Genomic DNA, 23,497 nt, shown 5'->3' on the forward strand with positions numbered 1-23,497 from the left:
TTGCTTCAGTGAAAATGGATGGGAGTGAATGAAGCTATAGATAACAACTATTCCAAATATTCCCCATTGTTTTAGTACTTTTTTTTTTACAAGTACTTTTGAAAAATATTTACATTTACTGATTATTATATTGTGTTGCAAATCATATCGGCAATTTGAAATTGCACTTTCAACATTTTTATGAATCTTTTTTTAATGTAAATATTTTCAACTCACAGATCAAAGTGGATTTAACACTTAGATAATGACTCTGTTAAGCTTTAAAAAAAAAAATGACATGAATTTCCGCATCCATCTGCAACTCTTGACAACTCAACATACAAACTAGAGTAAATCAGGACCCATATCATTATGTAAAGATACTGTACTGTATTGCATCCTGTCCTTATAGTGAGTAGCATTACTGTATCTGTATCATACCCATTCCTACCTTCCCGCTAGTAGACTTTGACGCAGCAAAATTATTCTGGTGGGAGAAAATGACTGCTTGTTAGTTGTGGAAAGTTGTTGGCATTTTCCAGCGAGAATTTGAGAGCATCACCCGGTTGGCGGTCGCTGACCTCTGCCGAGCGACGCTCGGCGCTCCCAGAGGAGTGTCGGACAATCGGCCAGAGTTAATCATTACTGCGAGACCACTGTGACCCCTCAAAGTGTCGCACAGCAAGGCACGGGGGCAGCTCACTGAAGGCCTGATAAATGACGGCCCTCGCGACACACCTTCAAAGGTTTCCCCTACAAAGACCTAGCGGGAATGAGCGGGAATGAGCGGGAATCGTGACACCAGACAGAAAAAGTTGTTTCTTTTGTTTGTATGTATGTTTGTTGCATTTTTTTTTTTTTTTACTGGATGTGAAGAGACATTTACACTACATGCTTCAAGTTACATAGTTCAGTAAAACCAACAATTTGTTCCGATTTCAAACCTATTTTTTCCTAACAGGAAATGGGTAAGAAATATGAAACAAGTGATCAATCAGTTAGAATTCAGTTCTAAAATCAAACTCATTGGCAATCTTAAGTAAGATTTCAGCATTATACTGTATATTTGTATTATTTCATGAATAGGGAATATCTTGCTTCTTCTCATCTGTTGCATCATCATTGTCGTCAAAGCGCTCTTATTCACATTTCGTTTGCCGTTCACATTGTTGTCCTTATTTTTCCAACATCACAATCAAGATTTCAACTGCGGTCGACTTTACCTCGCTATTTTCATATGTCACGTAAATCACCCACCAAAATAAATGATTCTTTTGGAAGAAGAAAAAAAATGCTCGCTCAACTGCGTAGTGCCACGCGATATTTTGAGGCATTTATATTCAAAAGCCAGCCTGTGAAGTCACGTTAAGACGAGAGAAGTCCAGCCGGGGCTAAAAAGCCGGAGATGAACATTAATAATGGCGGCGAGCACAAAAGATCAGAGAGATCACCTCCATTGTGCTCGCATCTCCCCCCGTGACATCCAGCGTTCTGCCCGTGTTAGAAGAAGAAGAATGGAGGTGCTTAACCTGATGACATTGTTGGCCTTTTGCCGGCGCGTCACACTGATAGAGACCATCATGATGCTGAGATTTATGCTACACACGTTCATTAGGGTTCCGATTTTGGGGCTATTAAGCGCTATTCATCGCATGTTGATGATCTTTTAGTCTCCAAATAACAGGCAGCCGTCTTTTTAATGCATTATTGGATGTTCTTAAATGTTTGTTTTTTTAAGTAGCTGTAGTGTTTTTCTCGGTGGTGTCAGGGCCTTAGAAAAGGTGGGTTGGAATGATGAACACATCCAAACAGCAGTCAGTGATGGCACAAAATCTTCAGATTTCTGCTAGAAAGTTAACCAATGGCAGGAATAGCCGACTTGAACGTTTGAACTTTATTTGGGTTATTCAGAGGCGCTTTAAATGGTGGCATGTGTGCTACTGTTGACTTACACTGAATGAGAGTTAGGGGGGTGTGCACACTTGTGCAACCACATTAGTGGATTTTATATATAATGGTTTATCGTGGTCTTTTTTTTTTGTCCATCACAAAAACCTGTTATTTAATTTTATTTAAGTTGATATATTAAAAAAAAACACACACACACACACACAAAAACATTTCTTACTTATACTCAATACTTTATAATGAATGAATAAATATAAATAAATAATGCATATAGATTGTAGTAGTGTAAAACTCCAACCTAATGTGTAAATATGTCTGCATAGCAACAGATGATGCTTGCCTGGCCTAGCTTTTTTTCCAAAGTGCAACCACACCACTGACTTATTACATAGCAGAGATTTGTTGTAAAAAAATAAAAATAAAAAATAAAATAAATAAATATTGTTGTAATATCTCATCAGGTATCGTGGATCAGAACAGTATAGCGTTTGATGTTGACGGCTCTTTGGTGACCCATAGGTGCTACAGTGAAAGGTGGCCCGGGGTCAATAGAGCAGCAGTGACCTTGCTGGCCATTAATCATTGGCGTGGACAGCAGACAGAAGAGCAGGGGAGAGAGCTGGACAGGTGCGGGCCGAACACCGCCCGTCCTTGACCTCCATCTTGGCTGACATCCAGGTGATGTGTTTTTATTCCGCAATCTTTATTGAGAGCATGGCCGCAGTGTGTTGTCATTGATTGATTGATTGATTGATTGATGAAGTGCTACAAAAGAGAGGCTTCCTCTCTGTTATGGAACGCGAGTGGGTAGCTCAATATAACAAAAAAAACGTTGAGTGCTGCTCTTTTGGTTAGCAAATGAGTTTAAATTGGCTCAACAGTTAGGACTTCACTTACTTGACATTGCATGGTGGAACACCTAAAAAAAACTATTACAAATCTTCAGTTATTTTATGATGATGATGTCTGTTTTCTTTGTCTCACCTGTTAATGTGCCTGGCAGAGTGCTGCTATTTTGGTTAGCGTTGTAAATTAAATGGGATGGGCAGTTACATCCTTATTTACTCTTAAAAACAGTTGAGTCAAAAGTAACCCAATTATGGATCAAAAATGGACCGATCCACTTTATGGGTCAATTTGACCCAACTTTCTGGGTTGTTTTATACAAAATGACCCGATTTTTTGACCCAAGTAAAGGATCTGACCAATATTTATGAGTTGTTTTACACTAAAAGACGCATTTCTTGATTCAAAGTTGGGTCAAATTGACCCAAGTAGAGGATCTTTTTTTTTTTTGGGTGCATTGTAGTGTGGAATGTCTGTTATAGGCCATCATAGAATTGAAGATGATGATGTATAGTTTGTATCTTTCCTCTCGGACCCGTTACTCACACACATACTCTGAAAGTGTTGGCATGGCCAAATAAAACAAGATGAATGTGCTCAAATCCGAAAGCTAACATCTGAGATTGTCAAGGCGGGCGAGAGTGACGCCGTCGCTTAAGCAGCTGACAGATGACTACCCCCCCCCCCCTCGTTTTCCTCGCACCCCCTCCCAGGGGATAGCGCGTCCGTCCGGAGCCATTTTTCAGCCAATTTATTTCTTGATGTGCTCTAACCTGGGGCATCTCCCGCTGGGGAGGCTTTATGCGGTGATTAATGACGGCTGTTTAGCCGCGGTACCTGGGGGAGCCGGAGCCCATCTGCAGCAGCCTGACAGGTCAAATGCTGCGCTGTACCGCAAGACAGAGCGGGACAGGCTGAAGCATGACCGGCCGGCGCACAGGTGTCATACGCTGGTTAGATGACTCGCAATTTGACCTCAAATTTCAAGTAAATCCAGAACACAAATGATATTTCCAGCAGTCCGGCGTGGAAAAACTCACGATTTCAAAAGTAGAATTTAAAAAACTGAAATTCAATAATCCTGAAAAGTCCAGCAGTCCGTCAGGTATATAACTTAGAAAGTCATTTCTGTCTCGAAAGTCAAACAATAATCCAGAATCCAAACTGCTGTTGAAATTTTCGATGTTTGGGCAGTAAAAATCCGAAGTCCAAAAATCCTCACAAGTTCAACCCTTTGTCAATTGGACAACTCATCAATTCTGATCCAAAATTTGACCACGACGCCAGAATCCTCACGTAACCTTGAAAGTCCAATGGTTGTTCTAGTTAGCTTATAGCAACTTATAGCAAGGCCAACAAAATGTTTCAGTGCTTCATCAATTCAAGGAATTTCAAGGACAAGCTTTGTTTGTATGGCGCTTTTCACAGACGCTAAGTCACGAAGTGCTTTTGCAGGGTTAAAAACAATCTGATTCAAAAGTTGACCAAGAGTCTGTAACAAAGCTAATGTAACGTTTATAATCACAAAAATTCAACCCAATTGTTGGGAAAAATCCATTCAAAATGCAAATAAAGCAGATCTTGAGCATCGTTCCACTGTACTCGCGATTTGTTGGCACAGCCGCATGCCACACTTAACACTTGGCAGGTTTACGCCAATGCATTTCCGCTTTCGGCGGCATTCTGCGAGTCTTCATGCGGACAATTTAGACATCCATTATACGCTTGAACGCCTTGTCTCCTTCGCTCCGCACGAGCGTCCTGGATGCCAGGAGGAGCGTAATGAGATTAGGCCGCGGACAGGTTGGCGGCCAGCGGCTGTCACAACTGCTCGGCTCTCCGTACTGCAGACACGCGCAAACCCAAACAGTTGATGGTGATTAATGAGCGAGGTAATGTGTAGTCTGCTACTGTCAATGGCGGGCACATCTGTGCACCGGATGAGGCTAACGCGCAAATTCACACTCAGGAAGCAGAAAGTTGAGCTGTTTAGTTAGCGACAGGCCGCTGGTTGGGTTCCAGCTCGCTAATGGCTCGGAATCACGTGGCTGACTGATGGCTGCTTCTTCTGCTGCAGCTTTGTGGACGTACACCTCAGCACCACAATGCCAATGAGGGGCCGTCTGCCCGCACAATGTCCCCCCCCCAGCCCCCGAACCCCCGTGGCCCCAGACAGCTTTGAAGCCCGCTGAGATCAAAACGCAACTAGGTGAGCACTGTGTGACCCGACCGCAGACAAATGGCCGCGAGGGATGCGGGACAATGACTTACGGAGATCAAATCATATTTGCAGGGCAGGCGGCCAAACCCACCCCGGCCCCGCCCCCCCCACCCCACTTGTCCTTTCTTCTGTGAATATGGACAATGACTGTTTGCATTTACACAACCATAAATCAGACGTGCCCGTTGCCACGGAGCAGCTGGCACGTTTGCCAATGATTAGAATTATTAATCACGCCCATTGGTCACGCGCTTCAAGATGGGGCGGCGGGAGGCTGCGCGGGACAAGGTGCGGCTGGCGCCTCTGGCTCCGCAAAGCAGGCTGGGTACGGTGGCCCGCAAGGGGGTTGCGGGAAGGGCGGGGTCAGGCAAGGGGGGGGGGAAAAGCATGGAGTGGGGTGCGGACCTCCGCCAAGGCCAAAAGACAATGCCAAACGGACAGTGGGGAATTATTAGATTAGCTAGTGTAATACTACTAACTGACCAACTGATTGACTTACAGACTAACTGAGCAAAAAACTGTTGCCAGTTGTTGTTGACTGTTGCCTTGTACTGATATATCTCCAATAGAGTCCTGCGCGTATTGTCAATGAGCAGTACAAAGTGGGTGCTGACTGACAAACACGGCTAGCTTATTTTATCACAGCTCTAACTAACTAACTAACTAACTAACTAGTAGTGGCAAGCAAAACTAGCTCTTGGCTCTGTGCAATTTTTGATTACCGGTACTAAATAATTAAGTGCGAATAAGTAACGACCCCACATAAGCATTATTTGGAAAGTATACATCCATTTTCTTAACCACTTGTTAAGTACCGTATGCGCATAATCCTATTTTAAAATAACTAACTGCGAGCAAAACTACGACGGTGTATTAGGGCCGCGTAAAATTATTATTTATTTTTTTAGACGGCGGGGGCAATATTCCAAGAGAAAAACTCACAAATTTGCCACTTTATAGTGACAGATTTGCAAGAAAAAAAGTCAGAAACTTAGTTGTAGTCTAATGTGAGGATTCGTTGGTGGTTAACAGGACACTGTTTATAAAATAAAACGGCAGGATGGAGATGGATTCATTCTTAATTTAAACTTTACTCGTCATACACGGCAGCTAGAGCTTTGACTAGCTTCCGGTTACTTCTTCTACGACTCCTTATTCGATTCTTATTTGCACCACACCACGCTGCCTCTCACAGGTTGGTCTTGGTACTGCGACAGAGATATGGCTATGAATGCGATGTGTTGTGTTGATCATCTCCAGTGCGTCACATTTTTGCTTATCTTGTGAGGCTGCTCTCAAAAATCACTTTATATACAACCACCATAACTAACTAACTAGCTAACTAAATAACTGGCTAAATAAGCAACTCACAGCTCTTGGCTAAGATAATCACTAAAATACAAATCACATGGCACGTATAGACAAACAACCATTCACACTCAACATTTACACCTACAAACATTTTAGAGTCTTCACTTAAATACGGGAAGAATATTCAAATACTCACGTGTTGATTATTCCAACTTCAAATCCCCCGACGCTCATTTTCGCCTTGGCGACCGCTCTGCTCGGCAGCTGTCCACCACAGCTCAGCCTGACTCTCTACTGTAAATACCTGAATCGCGCATAATGAGGCGCCTCACCGAATCGAGCTGGACACGAGCGCGCGTTACTGTACGTGCGCTGTCGCATGGCCTTTATTAATCAGCGGGCCCGGCAGATGGCGAGAGATGCGCAAGATGGTTTTTCAACAATGGCAACAAATACCAGGAGACGCGTGAGGTCCAACGCGGGTCAAAAGTCGTCGCTTGGCACAACGTTGGCGCACGTAACAGATGTGTTCATTTGACGAGAAGAAATAGCAGCTCGCGCTCGTGACTTTTGTGGACTATTAATGGGCAACAAGGGACTGTTTGAGTTAACAGTCAGCCAGTAGAATTAAAGCTGTCGACACATTTTTACATGTTTTCCACTTTATGGTCAAAAGAAAATGTCCGGCTCAGTCCCAATTATTTTGACATGAACATGGATTATGATTCACTGTTGAGCATTATGCACAGATGGCGCTGTTTTCCTGCATTTTTGTTTTATAGTTAATGCAGAGCTGTCATGATTGAGGTCCACAAATTCAGCAAAAAGGGACAAATGTATGAAAGAAAATAATTGAGGCTTATTATGGAAGTCTGTATCCCAGTTTTCTTTTTAATATGTATTTTATATTTTTATTAACACAATAAACATGTCTTGTAATCCTTAAAGTAACGTGTGGGGGTTTATCATATTTGGTTATAGATTTTCAAATGTGTGTGTTTATTACATAAGTTTGCAAATGAATGCAATGCTTTAGTGCTGATTCGTGACTGACAATTTTGTTATTTGTAGCACGTGGGATTAGAATTTTGTCGAGCATTAAATGTAAATTGTGTGGCCCTGGTTTTCCTTTATTTCAACCTTCTAGCAATTTGTTTTATACCAATCAGACAGTTGGGATTAGGCTGTATGAATTCTGCCTAGCAACAAGTGGAAATGTGCAGTGCTGATTTTCTTTATTTCTTATTGAAGACACAGCAGCGTTTTAAAGAAGCAGTCCCATTGCTAATTCGGTATAAATTCAACTTTAAAAAAAAGCCTGCATGATTTATTTTGAAGGCCCTGGGCAGATTAGATTGACATGGCAACACACACAGGCAGAAATCTGATTGGAGCAAAAAAATTCAAACATCCACATACATTTACAGAAAGCAGTGCAGCCATTAGACTGATGGCAACAAATATTAGACCAGTGGTGGGCAAGTTTGGTCCTCGAGAGCCCCTGTCCAGCCTGTTTTCCATGTTTCTCTCCACTAACACGTCTGATTCATGATTGGGATCGTTATCAGGCTTCTGCCAAGCTTGCTGATTAGACTGTAGGCTGTGAATGTGGGTCACCAAAACATCCCTTTGCAAGTGGACAAAAAATGTCCAAAACACAAAGAGTCAAGATGTTTTTTTGAACATGCTGATGTCGCATGCTGCCCCCCTGTTCCGCGTGCCTCCCTGCAGGAGGTTGGAAAATTGACAGGCGCTTTGACGAATGGCCTCCCATCAACTCTCCATCCTTCCTTCCTTCTCCTCCTCCAGCCAGCCCTCCGCTAGGCCTCTCCGTAGCCCGGCCTGCGCATAACACAGCAACACAAGCGTCCCCTGGGTAGGCCCGCACAGGAGGCCCCCGTCTAGGAGGCCGGCGCTGGACACAAAAGCCCCCTCTGCCATTTAAATAAGCCCCGCCATCCTTCCACCACCTTGAGCCCCCCCCCCCCCCCCCCCCCCCAATGTCCTCCAGGGAGAGTGCTCTCCGCTGGGCAGCGGCTGTTAATAAGCTGCTAATGAGGAAACAGACCTCTATTCTCTGCTAACATCAAGACAGATGGACGCATGCGACGTGTTTGTTTTCAACTTCCTGTGGAGATGACAGATAACCAGGCGACCACTGGCTCCAAAAGTTCCAGCCATAACAGCGCATTTCGGTTAAAAAAAAAAAAAGATCTGATGTTAATGTTGGCATACATTTCAACTTTTATACAGAAAATTATAACACACCTATTTGTAACTGTAGTTTAACATGCAATACATATTTAATATAACGGTGTCTTTAATAATTGTTTCAATGAAGAAAAAGAAAGAAAGAAAAAAAAGAAAATAATAATAATTGTTTCAATGAAACATTTTGAACTGACAATAATATAACTTAGTATTCACCTTAATAAAAAAGTACATAATTGCTTGAGATAAATTTTACAGCTGCACAATGAATGAGTGGTTCTTTTCTGCCACCCGCGTTTCATTCCTTCTGATTGGATTGGAGTGAATTTTCGTCCTTGCGTTGTTTTCATTTTTCGTTTTAGTCACTGACGAAATTGTCAAGTCAATTTTAGTTATCGTCTCATTGAATGGCTTCTTTTTTAGTTTCCGTTTCATTTTGGTCAGGAATTTTTTTGGGGGAAAATATGATGACATTTTTTTGTCCAAGAAATTATCACTGCCTTGTGGGACCCGTTTGAGCAAACTCTGTTTCTGTTCACAGTTGAAGATGCATAAATGCACGCTTGGATGCGTTTGGTGTGGAAAAAGACGACCATGAAACGCATACGGCTTGAACAAGAACAGACCAACTCCTGACTGGTAAGTTTGTATGCACGTCATCTTTTCTGGAAGCACAGCAATCCCATCCTCTTGCACCCCATGCACTTTCTCCTCAGGCGGGCCGCTCCAGATGTGCCCCAGAGGGGACGAGCGCCGGCGTGAAAGGACGCCAACGGGACAAGGAAGTGTGCCTTTTCAAACGTCTGACAGGAGGTCCTCACCCGAGTGGAGCCCACCGGGAGGCCCTTCCAGAGCAGTGTGTGCCGGCTCCATCACACGCAGGTATTGATAGGGATACCCCCCCAAACCCCCCACCAGGCGGGACCCTTAATAGGCCTCTAACGGGATGACGGCCTCCGTCGACCCCCCGCCCCCTGCTCGGCACTCAGGGAAGAGAGGGCACATGATAACAGATGGAGGGTGTAGTCGGGGGTTTGATGGACAGACGAGGAAATTTGAGGATGAGCCGGGGGCTGTCAAGGGGGTGAGTGACAGGTCTTGCTGGGGTGTCAGAAAGTGACAGTGCTGTCCTGATGATGAGGGAAAGTCTTCATCCTGGGGCTATGTTTTTTTTTTTTTATGTCGTTTTTAAACTGCAATTTGTGTCTGAGTTGTGGCCTTTTGGTCCATAAAACAACCAAAATCCCTGTTAAAAAAATGGCAGGTAAATATAATTCCTTTACGAGAATTGAAATGGACTAAAGTTCTTTGAGTAGAAAATCCATCAAATTCTCTTGACTTACTGGTCACTTAAAAAACATTTGAAATCCCTTTTAGGAGCTTGGAATGCCCATTTATTGTTATTATTGCCTACAAACTCAACTACAGTTTCTTGTAAAGCATTTCAGTTAGTCCAAAACAAACATTTCTATTCTTTTTTTGCCACATAAAAAAAGCAACTACAATCATTTTATATAATAGACTATTAATGTGTGCCCCAAAATTAAAATAAATATCTTTGTACACAGATGGGCCACAATAAATACATAAATAGAAGGAAGAGTTGAAGTCAAAGCAGCAAAGCCTGTGATGAAGTTTTTTTTTGTTTAAAGTATATAAGTAATATTTCAGATATATTGATGACAAGCATGGATTACTGATGCGTGGCTCTATTTTGAAGGGGCTGTTCCAAGTTACCTCGTCGGATGGAGACGACTCTGAAGAAAAGGTAAGAACTAATCCTATGCTAATGCTATGCTAATGCTCCTTGCCTTATGGCTTTTCACTGCTTTTTTATGACCCCAACAAACAAACACTCTTAACGATTTGCCACATTTGATAACAAGTTATTAGAGTTGTTGTTGATCATGTTTCTTATCATAAACACACACACATACATGCATGTCCATCATATCAGTGTCCAGTGTGATTGGGTGGGCGTCCTCGGGGAGACATCAAGTACAAAGCGTTAACATCTGTCACACATTACTGAGCCAGGGCACTTTTGATTGGCCCATATGATCACACATGGACACGCACACACACACACAGTCATACACGTTTACACACTGGGGCTGCTGTCATTTCTGCCATCCGAGCCAGCGGCAATGCCCATTTAGAATCGCAGCTGATCTTTACTGACCGGGGGTGGGGAAGGGTTTCCAACATGGAAATAAAAAATCAATAAATTAGACATGAATGAATGTGCATTATAATAATTTAGCATTTGTGTAAATTAATTGGAGGAAAAATAATATTAAAAATAACAGAATACAATAAGAAAAACAGTTACATTCATTTATGTATTATGAAATCAATACAAATAATGAATACTGCACATAAAAAATAAAAATCAAACATTTCTCAAACAGATGTGGGAAAATTTTGATTTTTTTTTCCATTTGAGTATCGATCAAATTAATGGAATAAATGTTGTGGATTAGTGGAAAAGTAAAAAAAAAAACTATCCATCTTGGTCTCTTTTTTTCATCGCAAAAGCCTGGCATTTGAACAGGGGTGTGTAGACTTTTTATCTACATATGGTAGACACAAAAACACGATTAATGAAGTCGTGCCTTTCCTGGCGCACACGTCGCTGATGCGTGGCCGCGTCTTTTGCATGTTCGTTTGCTCTCCAGTAGCACCAACAAGCTGTCAGTGTGTTGTTGACGTTGATGAAAAATCACCAACTGTGACCGAATCCGCCTGGCAGATCCTTCAATGGCGAGCGCCGCCGTGCCAGCTGAATGTGGGCCAGGGCCAACAGGCTAATGGCAGATCACAGGGTGGGCTAGGCTAGGCTAGGCCAAGCTAGGTGGTCTGACACCAAAATCAAGCGCTGGAAAAGGTTGAGTTACACGTAGTCAAATGTTTGTTTGGTAGTAGATCTGTTCTGGTGCTGAAGCATGTGTGAACGTAGCCTTTGAGGTTGAATGAAGTCTACAATAACTTCTAGTCAGAAATGACGATATGTCATGATGAGACGTGAGTGGATGAGGGATGGTGGACACAAACGCAGGGAAACAGAAATCAAGTGCAATATGTGGTGCCTTAATGAACCATAGGAAAAACGGTGAGCAGACAACCTTGACTTGATGGGACGTGACTGGACTGGTCGCCAGGACTGGGCAGGAAGTGACAAGACTGGTCGCCATGACTGGGCAGTATGTGATGAGACTGGTCGCCATGACTGGGTCAGACGTGACAAGACTGGTTGCCATGATTGGGCAGGATGTGACAAGACTAGTCGCCATGACTGGGCAGGATGTGACAGGACTGGTCGCCATGACTGGGTAGTATGTGGTGAGACTGGTCGCCATGACTGGGTCAGACGTGACAAGACTGGTCGCCATGATTGGGCAGGACGTGACAAGACTGATTGCCATGACTGGGCAGGATGTGACAGGACCGGTCGCCATGACTGGGCAGGACGTGACATGACCGGTCGCCATGACTGGGCAGGGCGTGACAAGACTGGTCGCCATGGCTGGGCAGGCCGTGACCAGACTGGTCGCCTTGACTGGGCAGGACATGACGTACTGGTCGCCATGACTGGGCAGGACAGGATGGGACTGGTCGCCATGACTGGACAGGACGTGATGAGACTGGTCGCCATAACTGGCCATGGCAATTTTGTCGATTTACGATCCTGCGTCTGCTTTCTTCCAATGGTTGTTGTTTATGATATTGCTTTTGTTGGGAGACAAAATACAAATATTCAAAACGCACATCAAGAGAGACGAATGTTGCTTTCTTGGGCCGTGGCCTACCTCATTTCATTTGATTGGATTTTGTATAGCGATGCCACCGCGTGTGTGCGCGGGCGTGCCAGCTCGGCGCCTGGCAGAGTGCTGGGTGACAGTCTTTCTCAGCAGGACGAGTGTTGTGACAAAGTGAAACATGCTTGTGAGGAGGCCGCCCGGTCGCTTTCCAGGCCAAGAGCAGACAACACACATAAAGACGTCACGTCGCTCGCATCAACATTTCACTTGCAAAATTTTAATGCCGGTTTTCAGTCAACCTTAACGGAATTGCAAATATCGAAGAGTCTTCAGTCAAGCTCATATTCATATTTCTGTAAAAAGTTAGTTAGTGATGCTAACAAACTATTTGGGTCACTTATAAGTTAAGGTCACTTAAAGGAATACTTGACGCATTGAGACATTTTCAACGGTAAAAAGTTAATATTTTGTCCACAATTAATTTGATCATTTTATTATTTTTCATGTATGAATGAATACCTTTAAAAAATTATTTTTCCACTTGCTGTCGACTGAAGATGACATAACCTGTGCTGAGGAAGTAGGTAACGACCAATCATGGCTCAGATTGCTGACCAAACCCAGAAAACAGGAGAGCCGTGATTGGTGGTGGACAGGTGATGTCATCTTCAATCGAAAGCAAGTGGGATTTTTTTGGTTTCAAAGGTGTTAATTGTACTTAAAAAATAATAAAGTTATCACAGTGTCACTTGTGAGCTATTTTTAGAACAAACTTGTGTGCTACTCATGTTGTCATTGGAGCTAAGTAATACCTGCTGGCACTTTTTTTGTTTTTTTTGTTTTTAGGACCATGCAGATTAATAAACCGAGCAAAAAGTCATCCGTTTGCAAATGCCTCTTTCGTCTTGCTCGCCCCTCCCCTCTCTGCTTATCAAGAAGGAGAAAAAAAAGTTTGGATTTTTGCAAATCATATTATATTGTGCCCTGCTTAAAATACCACTTAAAAAGAGAAGAGCTCATTACCGATGACAGCCAGAATTAGCCGTTATTGAAAATATTGGTCAGATCCTTTACTTGGGTCAAAAAAATTGGGTCATTTTGTCTCTCTAAAACAACCCAAAAAGTTGGGACCCATAAAGTGGATCGGTCAATTTTTGATCCATAATTGATTGAACTTTTGACCCAACTGTTTGAGTGCATGGTAAACTGTCCAACTGATAATTGGCCTATTCCTATTTGACTGTTTTTATATGCGCTTGATAAATGCTATATAGATTATGATGAGTGAAATTGTAAACCACAAATACTGTAGGTGGAGTTTTACTATCTGAGCTTCTCATTGGACAACTGTGAACTGCTCTGTATTCAATGTAAAGCGTCCCGTTTCACCACATTCATCCTTGTCTGTTTTGCCGGCCTCATTATTCCCCCGAGACTCGTTGCCGCCGACATATTCCAAACATGCGGTGGCCATAGATTCACGCGTACGCGCACGTAGCGCCGCCGCTTGCCGATTGGTTCGACAATGCAGGGAAGTTGCTTTTGAGGCCTTTTGGGGGCACTTGGACCCTCGCGGGGAGCCTCCAAACTATCGAGGCGACTGGCCGGCACGCTCGACTCCCACAACTCGTTTACGACCAAACGCTGAGCGCCATCTGTCAGTCACTGTGATCAGGAGGCAGGACACGAACACGCGCACACACTTCCTGTCTGGCTCAATGCACTTCCATCAGTGGGAAGGAGGACCAATCAAAGCGCGAGGATGACTTATGCATATTGTAAGACACAAAACATTCGGATCATATGCAGGCTTTTCATTACTATCACTGACAACTACATTCTGCATGACTTGACGGATTTTTTTATATATATATTTGTTTTAAAATTAACTCTTTGACTGCCAGACGTTTTCAGAAACGGGTTGTCCCCAGTGCCAGCCGATTTTAAGCATTTTGACTGATCTTTCAAGGTCCACAGAAAATGTTGTGTTTGGACTATGGAAACACACATACTACCAAATGAAAGATTGGACTCTCATCTTTCATCAGAAAAAAAAAAGTTTGTTTCTACCTTATTCCGTTCTTCAGTAATCAACAACAGAAAATGGTTAGTTTCACCTCTGTTTTGAAACAAACGTCTTTTAACGTCTTTGGCACTCCTCCATAGGATTTTACTAAACGTTATTTAACGTTTTTGGCAGTCAAAGAGTTAAAAACAGTACAAATCTGGACTTAGACACAAATTAATAAGTAATTAAAATGTCAAGAAAACAGAAAATGGCTTTAAATTGCTCCTTTTTTCCTGTTTAAAGCACAAATAAATCCATACAGTCAAATTTCCTGTGCTCATCATTATGCCTCAACAAACTGAATTCTCACGTGTGTGAAAATAAGTTTTTTACGTAAATTGCACTTTTTTGTCACATTTATTGTCCCAATTGATTCATGATCGTTGATGCGCAAACATCTCGGAAGTCTTTAAATGTTGCAGATGGCATCTTTAAGGAGCATCCTGGTGTTTAACGGCAAACTGCGTCTTCTATAAATAAAAAAGGCACCGCATATTATTTGCTTAGCTCATCACTTGTTGACGTTTTAATTCATTTTTTTCACGAGTTTCAATCCAAGAAGCTTGTAAATAACTGTCGTGGCGTCACATGACCCTTTTTTTTTTCAAGATGACGCTTCCTGTAGAAGACGAGTGCACTACCCGCGACCCCGCCCCGGACAAAAGTGTCAACAGACCCTCGCTAAGGGCGCAATTAGCATGCAAATGAGCGCTTGTCGCTAATGGCGATGGCAACACGCTCTTATGATGGAAATATGTTACCCGTTTTGGTTCAACATTAGTCAGCTGAGCATGGGGGGCACCCGACCCCCCTCCATCACTCTCTTCCTGAGGCCTCCCCCAGGGCAGAGGCAGGTGCATGGCGCCCTGCTAACGCTCACACACACACACACACACACACACACACACACACACACACACACACACACAACATAAGCAGGCGGTTTTAATCAGCCCGTCATCCTGGTCAATAAGTTATCCTCTCAACTGCTTTTGTTCGAGGCCAACGCTGCCTCATTCACACTCAATTCACTTTCTACCGACGCCTGCGGGCACACACGCACACACACGCACGCACACACACACACACACACACACACACACACACACACACACACACACACACACACACACTCACACTCTACAAGCAGACCACAAGCAGATGAGGAAGGTTGTGACATCGCCGTCATTTGATTGGCCGACACAATGTAGCCTTTTTTTTTTTTAAAGGGGAAGTCAACCACCCCCACCGCCAATTTTTTGGGACAATAATATGCTCTATGCAATGGACCGATGCACTTTATGGGTTAATTTGATCCAATTTTCTGGGTTGTTTTATACAAAATGACCCAATTTTCTGACCCAAGTAAAGGATCTGACCAATTTGCTCAGGGCTCAGGTAACAACCAATCACAGTTCAGCTTCAGAAAAAAAGGTGCCCTGAGCAATTGTGATGTCATTTACACTCGACAGCAAGTGGCAAAATGGCCGCCTTCTGATATTGATTAAAACAAATAATAATTTTAACTGCTGTATTTTACTGCATATTCCACGAAATGTCGGATTCTGCGGAACCGCTAATGAAGACACCTCGTTGCGACTACATCATTACGGCCTTGCACTTGTTTGGCTTTTCACCTGAATGCTGGCGTCCATAAGGTGCCCTCATTTGCATACATGCCTTAAACATGCGTGTGACATTTGTATGCGATTTGCATGCGTTTCTCTGTTTCTCAGCCTCGCCGCCACCCTTGGCGAATGTAACACGGGGCGGCCTTGGCAGTTGTTGGCCTCCTAATTAGGCCGAATGGAAAAGTATTGACGAGTCCATTTGCTTTGAAAGGCCAGCATAATAAAACTTAAGTCATCGCTAAGCAGCTTCCCTTGACAACATCCTCCTCAGAGGAGCGCGCTTAAAAGGCCGTCGCAGCTACACGCCTATTTACACGCCATCTGCCAGCTCGCGCACACACACACACACACACACACACACACACACAAGCAACTCATTCCTAAAGACAAAATCAGCAGCAGAAAATGAACTCTTTCAGTCCTTCTCAAATCACAGAAGGCCTCCGTTCCCTTGGTCTATTATTTGCCTTAATCTTCATTTGCATGATCCCTCCCCCTCTGCTCCCCCAAGAGCAAAATGTGTCTAATCCTCTGCTTTTTACCATCGTGTAATCCCACCACCTCTCTGTGATGTCATTCTCCCCTTCTGGGTCCCACGTGAACAATTAGCTTGTAATCTGCACAAACATACATTCTGTCATTGCAAGAGATGAGACATGGGGGGGGGGGGGTGGGGGTTTGCAAGTTTTTTTTGATGGGGGACCGAGGCACCCGTGGGACCAGTGAACAAACCGCTCGGCACTCCCGAGTGTGGATTAGCAATCCAACTGGGCTGCATTAATGGGAACCTCTTTTTACTCGTTTTGCATTTCTGCTTGGGAAAAATGTCCAAATCAATAAATGTTGTGCAACTTAGATGAACTTTTTTAAAATTATTATTTATGTTGCTTTTTTTTCAAAGTCCATTACACTGCAATCATTTGTGTTCCCTTTAATTTGCATTTGAGTTACTAGAAATGTATTATTTTTGGGGGGGAAAGAATATTCACGGATTTGATGTTTTGTATGCAAAAAATGAAAAATGTGTTAAAATAGTATGCCGTTTACGGTAGAATCTCGTAATTTATTTATTTCATGCTAAATTCAGTATTGTAGGTTAGCTTGTGCTTGCAGAGCTTTCCATTTGAAATGCAGTTTCATACTGCCTCTCATCAGAACCTTTGAGAAAGATTGAAATAAATTCCATTCCATAAACCAACGTAAATTAAATGCAACAAATTGCATTTAATATAAACATTTCATAAATAATTTATTTGAATGAATAGGTTGTGGTTTCTTGCAAAAACTTGATAGATAGATAGATAGATAGATAGATTGATTCATTGATTCATTGGTTGATTTTTTTTATCCCTCAAGGGAAATTAAATAGAATTTAATAATAAAACAATGTTATTTTATTATTTCTAAGAGCAAGTGTTAATAATAATACATTTAATTTAATTTAATTTAATAAATAAGTCGAATAAATTTCTTTAGGATTTTTTTTTTTAATTTAACATAGTTGGAGGTGAACACTGGATATTCATCATGTGGTTATTTCATGAGAAAAAAAATTGCATTTTGTTAAATAGACTTGACTCTCTGCAAATGGTCATTTCATGCACTGCAGGCCCAAATCCTTGGAGGAGATTTCAACGAAAAATACACGTCTGAAATCATGTCGACGTGTATGATGCATCGTGTTATTCCAGTGTTAATAGACGACGGTTCAGCCCAAGGGTCATTTCTTGAAAAATATGCATAAATGTTCTTATTAAAAAAAAACAGTATTTGAAAAATATGTATAAATGTTCCTATTTTAAAAAACAGTATTTGAAAAATATGTATAAATGTTCTAAAAAAAAAAAAAGAATGACCAAAAAAAGAGTATAGACAGTTTATCTGATCCATAATTTTAGTTTTATTGAAATGTCATCCAGGTCCTCTGGGTGCTTCATAATAAATATTTCATCAACAATATAAAAAAATAAAGACAGACAGTCTCTGGGCATAACAAATTGAGCAGAAATTAATGTCAGCATTCGAGCAACATGCACAAAAAAACAAGAAAAAAATTCAAATGAGAGCAGACATGTTTGTACAATCAGTCACTAATGAAAAAATCAATTACAAAAACTATAAAGCCAGTGTTTGCTACATTTTTGGTCAATAAACAAAAAGCATTTTTTTAATATGGAACTCACTTTTTTCGTTTATATCCTTGTTACAAGGCACAAAGAGCAATCTTCATTTTCACAAAATAAAGACAACCAAAATGTTCATGCACAATTTTTTTTCTGCGTTTTTTTTTTTTTTTTTTTACCTTCAAGTTTGAAAGCATCAGTCTTAAGTAGCACAAGTCCTTGGTACAAGGAGGGATATTACACACATTTTCTCATATGGACCCAACAAGAAAACAGACAGCAACATGCACGCACGAATCCGCTCGTCATGCCCTCCCTCAAAAAGTCCTTGAAATGATGGCCAAATCATTTCATGCCGTCCTTGGCCTCCCCCGTCAGTCTCGTCAGGCCGGAGGAGGTGATGGGGATGTGAGGCGGAGGCGGCGGAGGAGGAGGAGGCGGCGGCACCTGGCAGATGGCGCACGGGCACGGCAAGCCGGCCCAGTGCTGGAACCCGGAGCCCAGCTGCAGGCCGGGGGGCGCGGCGGCCGGCGAGCCCTTCATCAGGGCGTGCGGGGCCCGGATGGAGGTGAGCGCGGGGAGGGTGGACGAGGTGGTGGACGTGGTGGTCGACGAGAGCCCGCCGCCCAGGAGCGGGTGCACCTGGTGGGCGGCTGCGGCAGCCGCGGCCGCCGCCGCCGCCGCCGCTGCCGCCGCCGCCGCTCCCGGGTGCGCCACCGTGCCGCAGTGGAAGGCCGAGTGCTGTCCGCCGTAGATCTCCCCCACCAGCCGCTTCATCTCGTCCAGGGAGCTGTTGAGCATGAGGATGTAGTTCCGGGCCAGCAGCAGCGTGGCGATCTTGGACAGCTTGCGCACGGAGGGTCCGTGCGCGTAGGGCATGACCTCGCGCAGGCCGTCCATGGCCAGGTTGAGGTCGTGCATGCGCTTGCGCTCGCGCCCGTTGATCTTGAGGCGCAGCTGGAACATCTCCTCCTCGGTCACTTGCTTCTTCAGCTTGAACTTGTTGGCTTCGCCGCCGCTGCTGCTCTCCACCGACGACGAGGACGAGGCCGACTTGGACTCGGACATCTTGCCGGCCTGCGTGGACGACGAGACGGGGTGCTGGTGGTGCGGGTGCATGAAGTGCGGGTGCAGGTGGTGGAAGTGGTGGCTGGGGAGGTGCTCTCGGAGGAACATGGCATCCATGTCCGGGGATGAGGCTCTGCTGCTCGGGCTGGAATCGGAATTCATTTTATGGCTTGGCCTCCGAGGCTTCCTCCCCCCTCTCTCTCTTACTCACTCACTCTCTACCTCTCTCGATCTCCCCCCTGCCCCCCTCTCTCTCTCTCTCTCTCTCTCTCTCTCTCTCTCTCTCTCTTTAGATGCCCACCTGCGCGCTTTTACGCACCGGCTCTCTTTCTTGTCTTGTCGCCTATGTGGAGGCTCGGGGAGGTGTCAGCCGCTTTTTATACGGGCGGCCGCGCAAAAGCCGCGTTGCTATTCATAACGCCTTGTTAGGACGATGACGCGCCTCTTTTTTTTTTTTTAAAAGGAGGAGGGGGAGGAGGAGGAGGAGGCGTGCTTTGACTGTCCCACTGACCGCGGTGCGCATCCATTCAGCGCCATTGTCAGGACACCGCCGGGAGGGGCGAACTCGCCTCTTCTCGTCGCTCACTCCCGACTTTCGGTTTCACTCGAGCGTTCTCATTTTCTCGCTTTTTTTTTTTCGGGGTAGTCGGAGAGGCCTCGTGCGCATTTTTGACGCACGGAAATGTTGTTTTCCTTACGCGCCTTCTACTTGGAAAAGGTAAACAAATACAATGAAAAGTCAAGTCATAAAAAGTTGAAAGTAAGGAAGCTTTATATTGTTAAAGTTAAAGGTAATTGCCCTCAAGGTTGAGGTTAAGGCAACATCCAAATCTCAATTGCTATCTAATATGTCGAGAGGGAAAATAAAATAAATAAATATATTCTTTTTAAGATTTAAATGAATTCTCCACATTTGTATTTGTCATAAGTGGAAGCTAACAGACAGTGGAATGAACCAATGAGCAAAGAGCGGATGTGACGTCAGAGAAGCAACACGTTGAAGTCTTTTTTTTTTTTTTTTTGCTGAGTCGAGTAAAAATCCAACATGCCTACTAGCCAAAGAGGGACAGTACTGAATGACTTATGTCGTCGTCGAGGGAAAAACTTGAAGATTTATGGTGTCATGAGTCATATGGTATTCAAACAGACGGATTTGATTGGCCGGCCTGTTTTCGGCCAGCGCTGAATCGCTGTCTGTAGACGCCAGGCTGTGAGTGCCATGTTTGCAAGGAGGAGGACATTTTTTGACTCATTTGTAAGTTGTGTTCTCTTGTGATTTGCAATGCGAGTGAGTGGATTATTACAAGGCAAGCAAGCGGTGAGGAAGGAGAAGCAGGGGGGGGGGGGGGTTGACTGTACAAATCTGGACTTCAACTTCTTTCTATACAACCCAAACTATTATTAGATCGTTTGAGCACATTTTTCCACATTTACAATCGCGCGTGTTATTGTGAGGCAGGCAAGTGTGAGTATAGCGGATAGTCTGAATCTGGACCTCGACAATCTTTTTTGATGGACCTAAGCAAAATGTTGATGGCTGTTTGTATTTATTGCATGCTTTTTAAGGTTTGTCTCATGGGCAGTGCTGCAAGTTGGTGCTTTTGGCAAGGCAGGAAAGCGGTGCTTTTTGTACATTGACCGATGAGCGAGTGGGCGTTTGTGAGGCGGGCAAGCGGTGTAAGATGCAGAAATCAGTGGTCCACATCGGAACCCTTACCGATCATTTTGATGAACATTAGTAATTATGGAACTATCTCTCTCTCTCTCGCTCTCTCACTTCTTATTTCTTAAATTTTCTATCTCTTTTGTCTCTCCATCTGTCATTCCTCACTTTTGATCTCTCTCCATTGCCTTCATCTCTCTTTTTCTCCATCTTCCTCTCTTTAGTTCTTTCTTTCCGCTCTCTCTCTCTCTCTCTCTTTATCTCTCTCTCCCCCTCTTTCCCTCTACTTTGCTCTATCGCTCCATATATTGCTATCGCTGCGTCTCTCGTTCTTTTTTCATCTCTCATTTTCTGTCTCTCTCGCTTCATCTTTTCACACTCTTTCTCTCATGTGACTGATAGGCATCTTTACATGTGTCTCTGTCTCACTCTCTCTAGCTGTCTGTCGCTATTTCTCCATCTCTCTTTCTCCATGTATTTCTCTCTCTCTCTCTCTCTCTCTGGTTGTCTCTCTTCCTCTACCTGTCATGTGTGTCTTTCTATCTGCGTCTTTCTGCAATGTCTTGTCGTTTGCCAATGCGAGTCGGCGTCAGCCATGGGCGGCGCGAACGTGTGTGCTCTGCCGGCCATATGGCAGCATGTGGGCGGCAGAACTCTGACCCGTCGTAGCCCCCCCCCCACCCACCCCTCAAGCCGGTATCCCGCTCGTCTGGCCCCTCCTCCTATAAAGCTTCTTATTTGGCCCCAGTTTGGCTTGAATGGCACACCAGGCCCACAAAGTACAACAATGACTAATCGGCCTGCGCCTTATTTGATTGCTTGTATAGCTTACAACGCAAGCAAGAACAAGTGACATCAAGTCATGTTAAAATAAAAAAAAAAGATTAAGACAGCTGGGGTAAGCATAAGTACGTAGACATTTTTGTTTTGGGCTTTTTAAAACGTTGGTTTGCGTACTTTTACACAAAAAAAAACTCTCCAAGTGCCACCACTAATGGCAACATTCAAATATGTTTGGCTAGGAGGCCTAAATTTGCATATTAAAAAAAAACACAGGTTTTAATCCTCAAAATTATATTTGATAATATTGTAACATTATTCCCAGTTTGAACGTGTCACTTAAATAAAGGAAAATTTAAAAAAAAAAAAAACTCTACATCTAATAATTCAATTCAAATGTATTGTACACATTTGACCTCCATGTTTTAAATCAAAATGCTATTAAAGATTAAATGTAAATGAGTTGTGCTTCAAAGTTAAATACAACTGAGCTGTGCTTCAATTGCATCCAGGTTTAAATGCACTCGCAAACCTTAAAAATTGTCATTTGTTCCTCCTTTATTTATTTTTTGTGTCATCAGTTAAATTGTTGTTTTAATCATTCTATTTTATTTTTTCTTTATTTTAGTGATTCTTTCCCTTTTTACTGATCTAAAAAAAAATGGAGGTATGTGTGTGTTGTGATTTGTGCTATGTCTACTCTGGGTAGAATTATGTAATCTTAAAATGTTTTGATTATGGACATTAAAACACAGAAAAAAGTAAAACATCAGCATTTTCATTAGTAACAGTTACTTATTTAAAGTGAAATTGTTTTGAGACCTTAATGAATTTACCTATATATTTAAAACAAAAACAAAAAATAAGTGTGTGTGTTTTGACCAAAATTTGGTTATTTTTGACCCAACAGTTTTAAGTGTAATAAAGGATTATGTTAGTTTTTAAACATAATATGCATATTATTTATTGTTAATAATTTCCGTTTAGCAAAGTTTTAACATTTAAATGATTCATGATTTCATACGGTCATCAAAAAAAACTTCAAACGTGAGCAAAACTACCAAATGCAATTGAAAATTCATAGGCATGTCGTAAAATGACGTTGTCATATTTTTGTAATATGAGAATGCTTGAAAATCACTGCCAAGTATTTCCACATAATGCATTATTAAATTCAGTCGGCTGTTTTGATGCATCTGAGTGGACCAGCAGCTCAACAAATGGTCCGTCCGTCCGTCCGTCTGTCCACTCCACGCCCGCCCGCCACCCACGCCACTTGAAATAATCATCAAATGTCTCCCCGACTCTCCTCCCGCGTGCTGTGCCATGAGATCGCCCTGCTAGAACAGTTCAAGAAAAGAAAAAAAAGCCCGAAACGCGCATTGACGGGGCCCTCATTGTTGGGCCAACCCCAAAAGAAGGAGTGGGGGGGTGCGCTCCCCCTGCTCCCCTCATAAAGGTGCGAGAGCAAAGCGGCGGTCCCGCCTTTGCTCTCGCCTGGTGGCATTTCAAAGTGTCAAGCTTTGAATACCAATTGCTTGAACTGGACATATGTGGATCCGCTGTAAGCCTGCTAATCCCGTCCCCAAGTGTTCCTTTGTGTGGCGGGGGTCGGGGGGGGGGGGGAGCGCGGCAGAAAGTGTTCCTAATCCCACCGGTGTGTGTGTCAATGAGATGTGTGCGTCGGCTATCAAGTTGGGCCTTTTGAGGCTTTCGCTTCACATCGCACTCTAAAAAACAGTTGGGTCAAAAATAACCCAACAATGGGTCAAGAATGGACCCAACCTCTAGTTGAGTCGATTTGACCCAACTTTGAGTCAAGAAATGGGTCTTTTAGTGTAAAACAATTCTGTTGCTAACCATAAACAGCAGCACCTATGGGAGGCATCAGTCCTCCTTTTCCCATCATTGGGTCAAGCATGGCAGT

At 43.3% G+C, this 23,497-nt stretch overlaps 1 protein-coding gene and 1 long non-coding RNA gene across 4 annotated transcripts in view; one reads left to right on the forward strand and one right to left on the reverse strand.

Annotated features, from left to right (window-relative positions):
- Window positions 1–23,497, forward strand: part of LOC144061751 (uncharacterized) — a 68,106-nt gene that overhangs the window by 23,693 nt on the left and 20,916 nt on the right. Inside the window, exons 4-7 of one of the 3 annotated variants that reach the window (XR_013296261.1) lie at window positions 2,407–2,565; window positions 4,811–4,942; window positions 9,018–9,115; window positions 9,193–10,244. This is a non-coding gene — a long non-coding RNA (uncharacterized LOC144061751). The remainder of the gene's footprint in view (window positions 1–2,406; window positions 2,566–4,810; window positions 4,943–9,017; window positions 9,116–9,192; window positions 10,245–23,497) is intronic. The other 2 variants (XR_013296262.1, XR_013296260.1) reach the window with 2 other exon arrangements.
- olig3 (oligodendrocyte transcription factor 3) lies at window positions 18,311–19,312 on the reverse strand. The gene has a single exon (XM_077582251.1). The coding sequence runs from the start codon at window positions 19,287–19,289 to the stop codon at window positions 18,405–18,407; it is 885 nt and encodes a 294-aa protein (XP_077438377.1). The 5' UTR covers window positions 19,290–19,312; the 3' UTR covers window positions 18,311–18,404.

This window comes from Vanacampus margaritifer, chromosome 12 (genome assembly GCF_051991255.1).
Source record: "Vanacampus margaritifer isolate UIUO_Vmar chromosome 12, RoL_Vmar_1.0, whole genome shotgun sequence".
NCBI classification, from domain to species: domain Eukaryota; kingdom Metazoa; phylum Chordata; class Actinopteri; order Syngnathiformes; family Syngnathidae; genus Vanacampus; species Vanacampus margaritifer.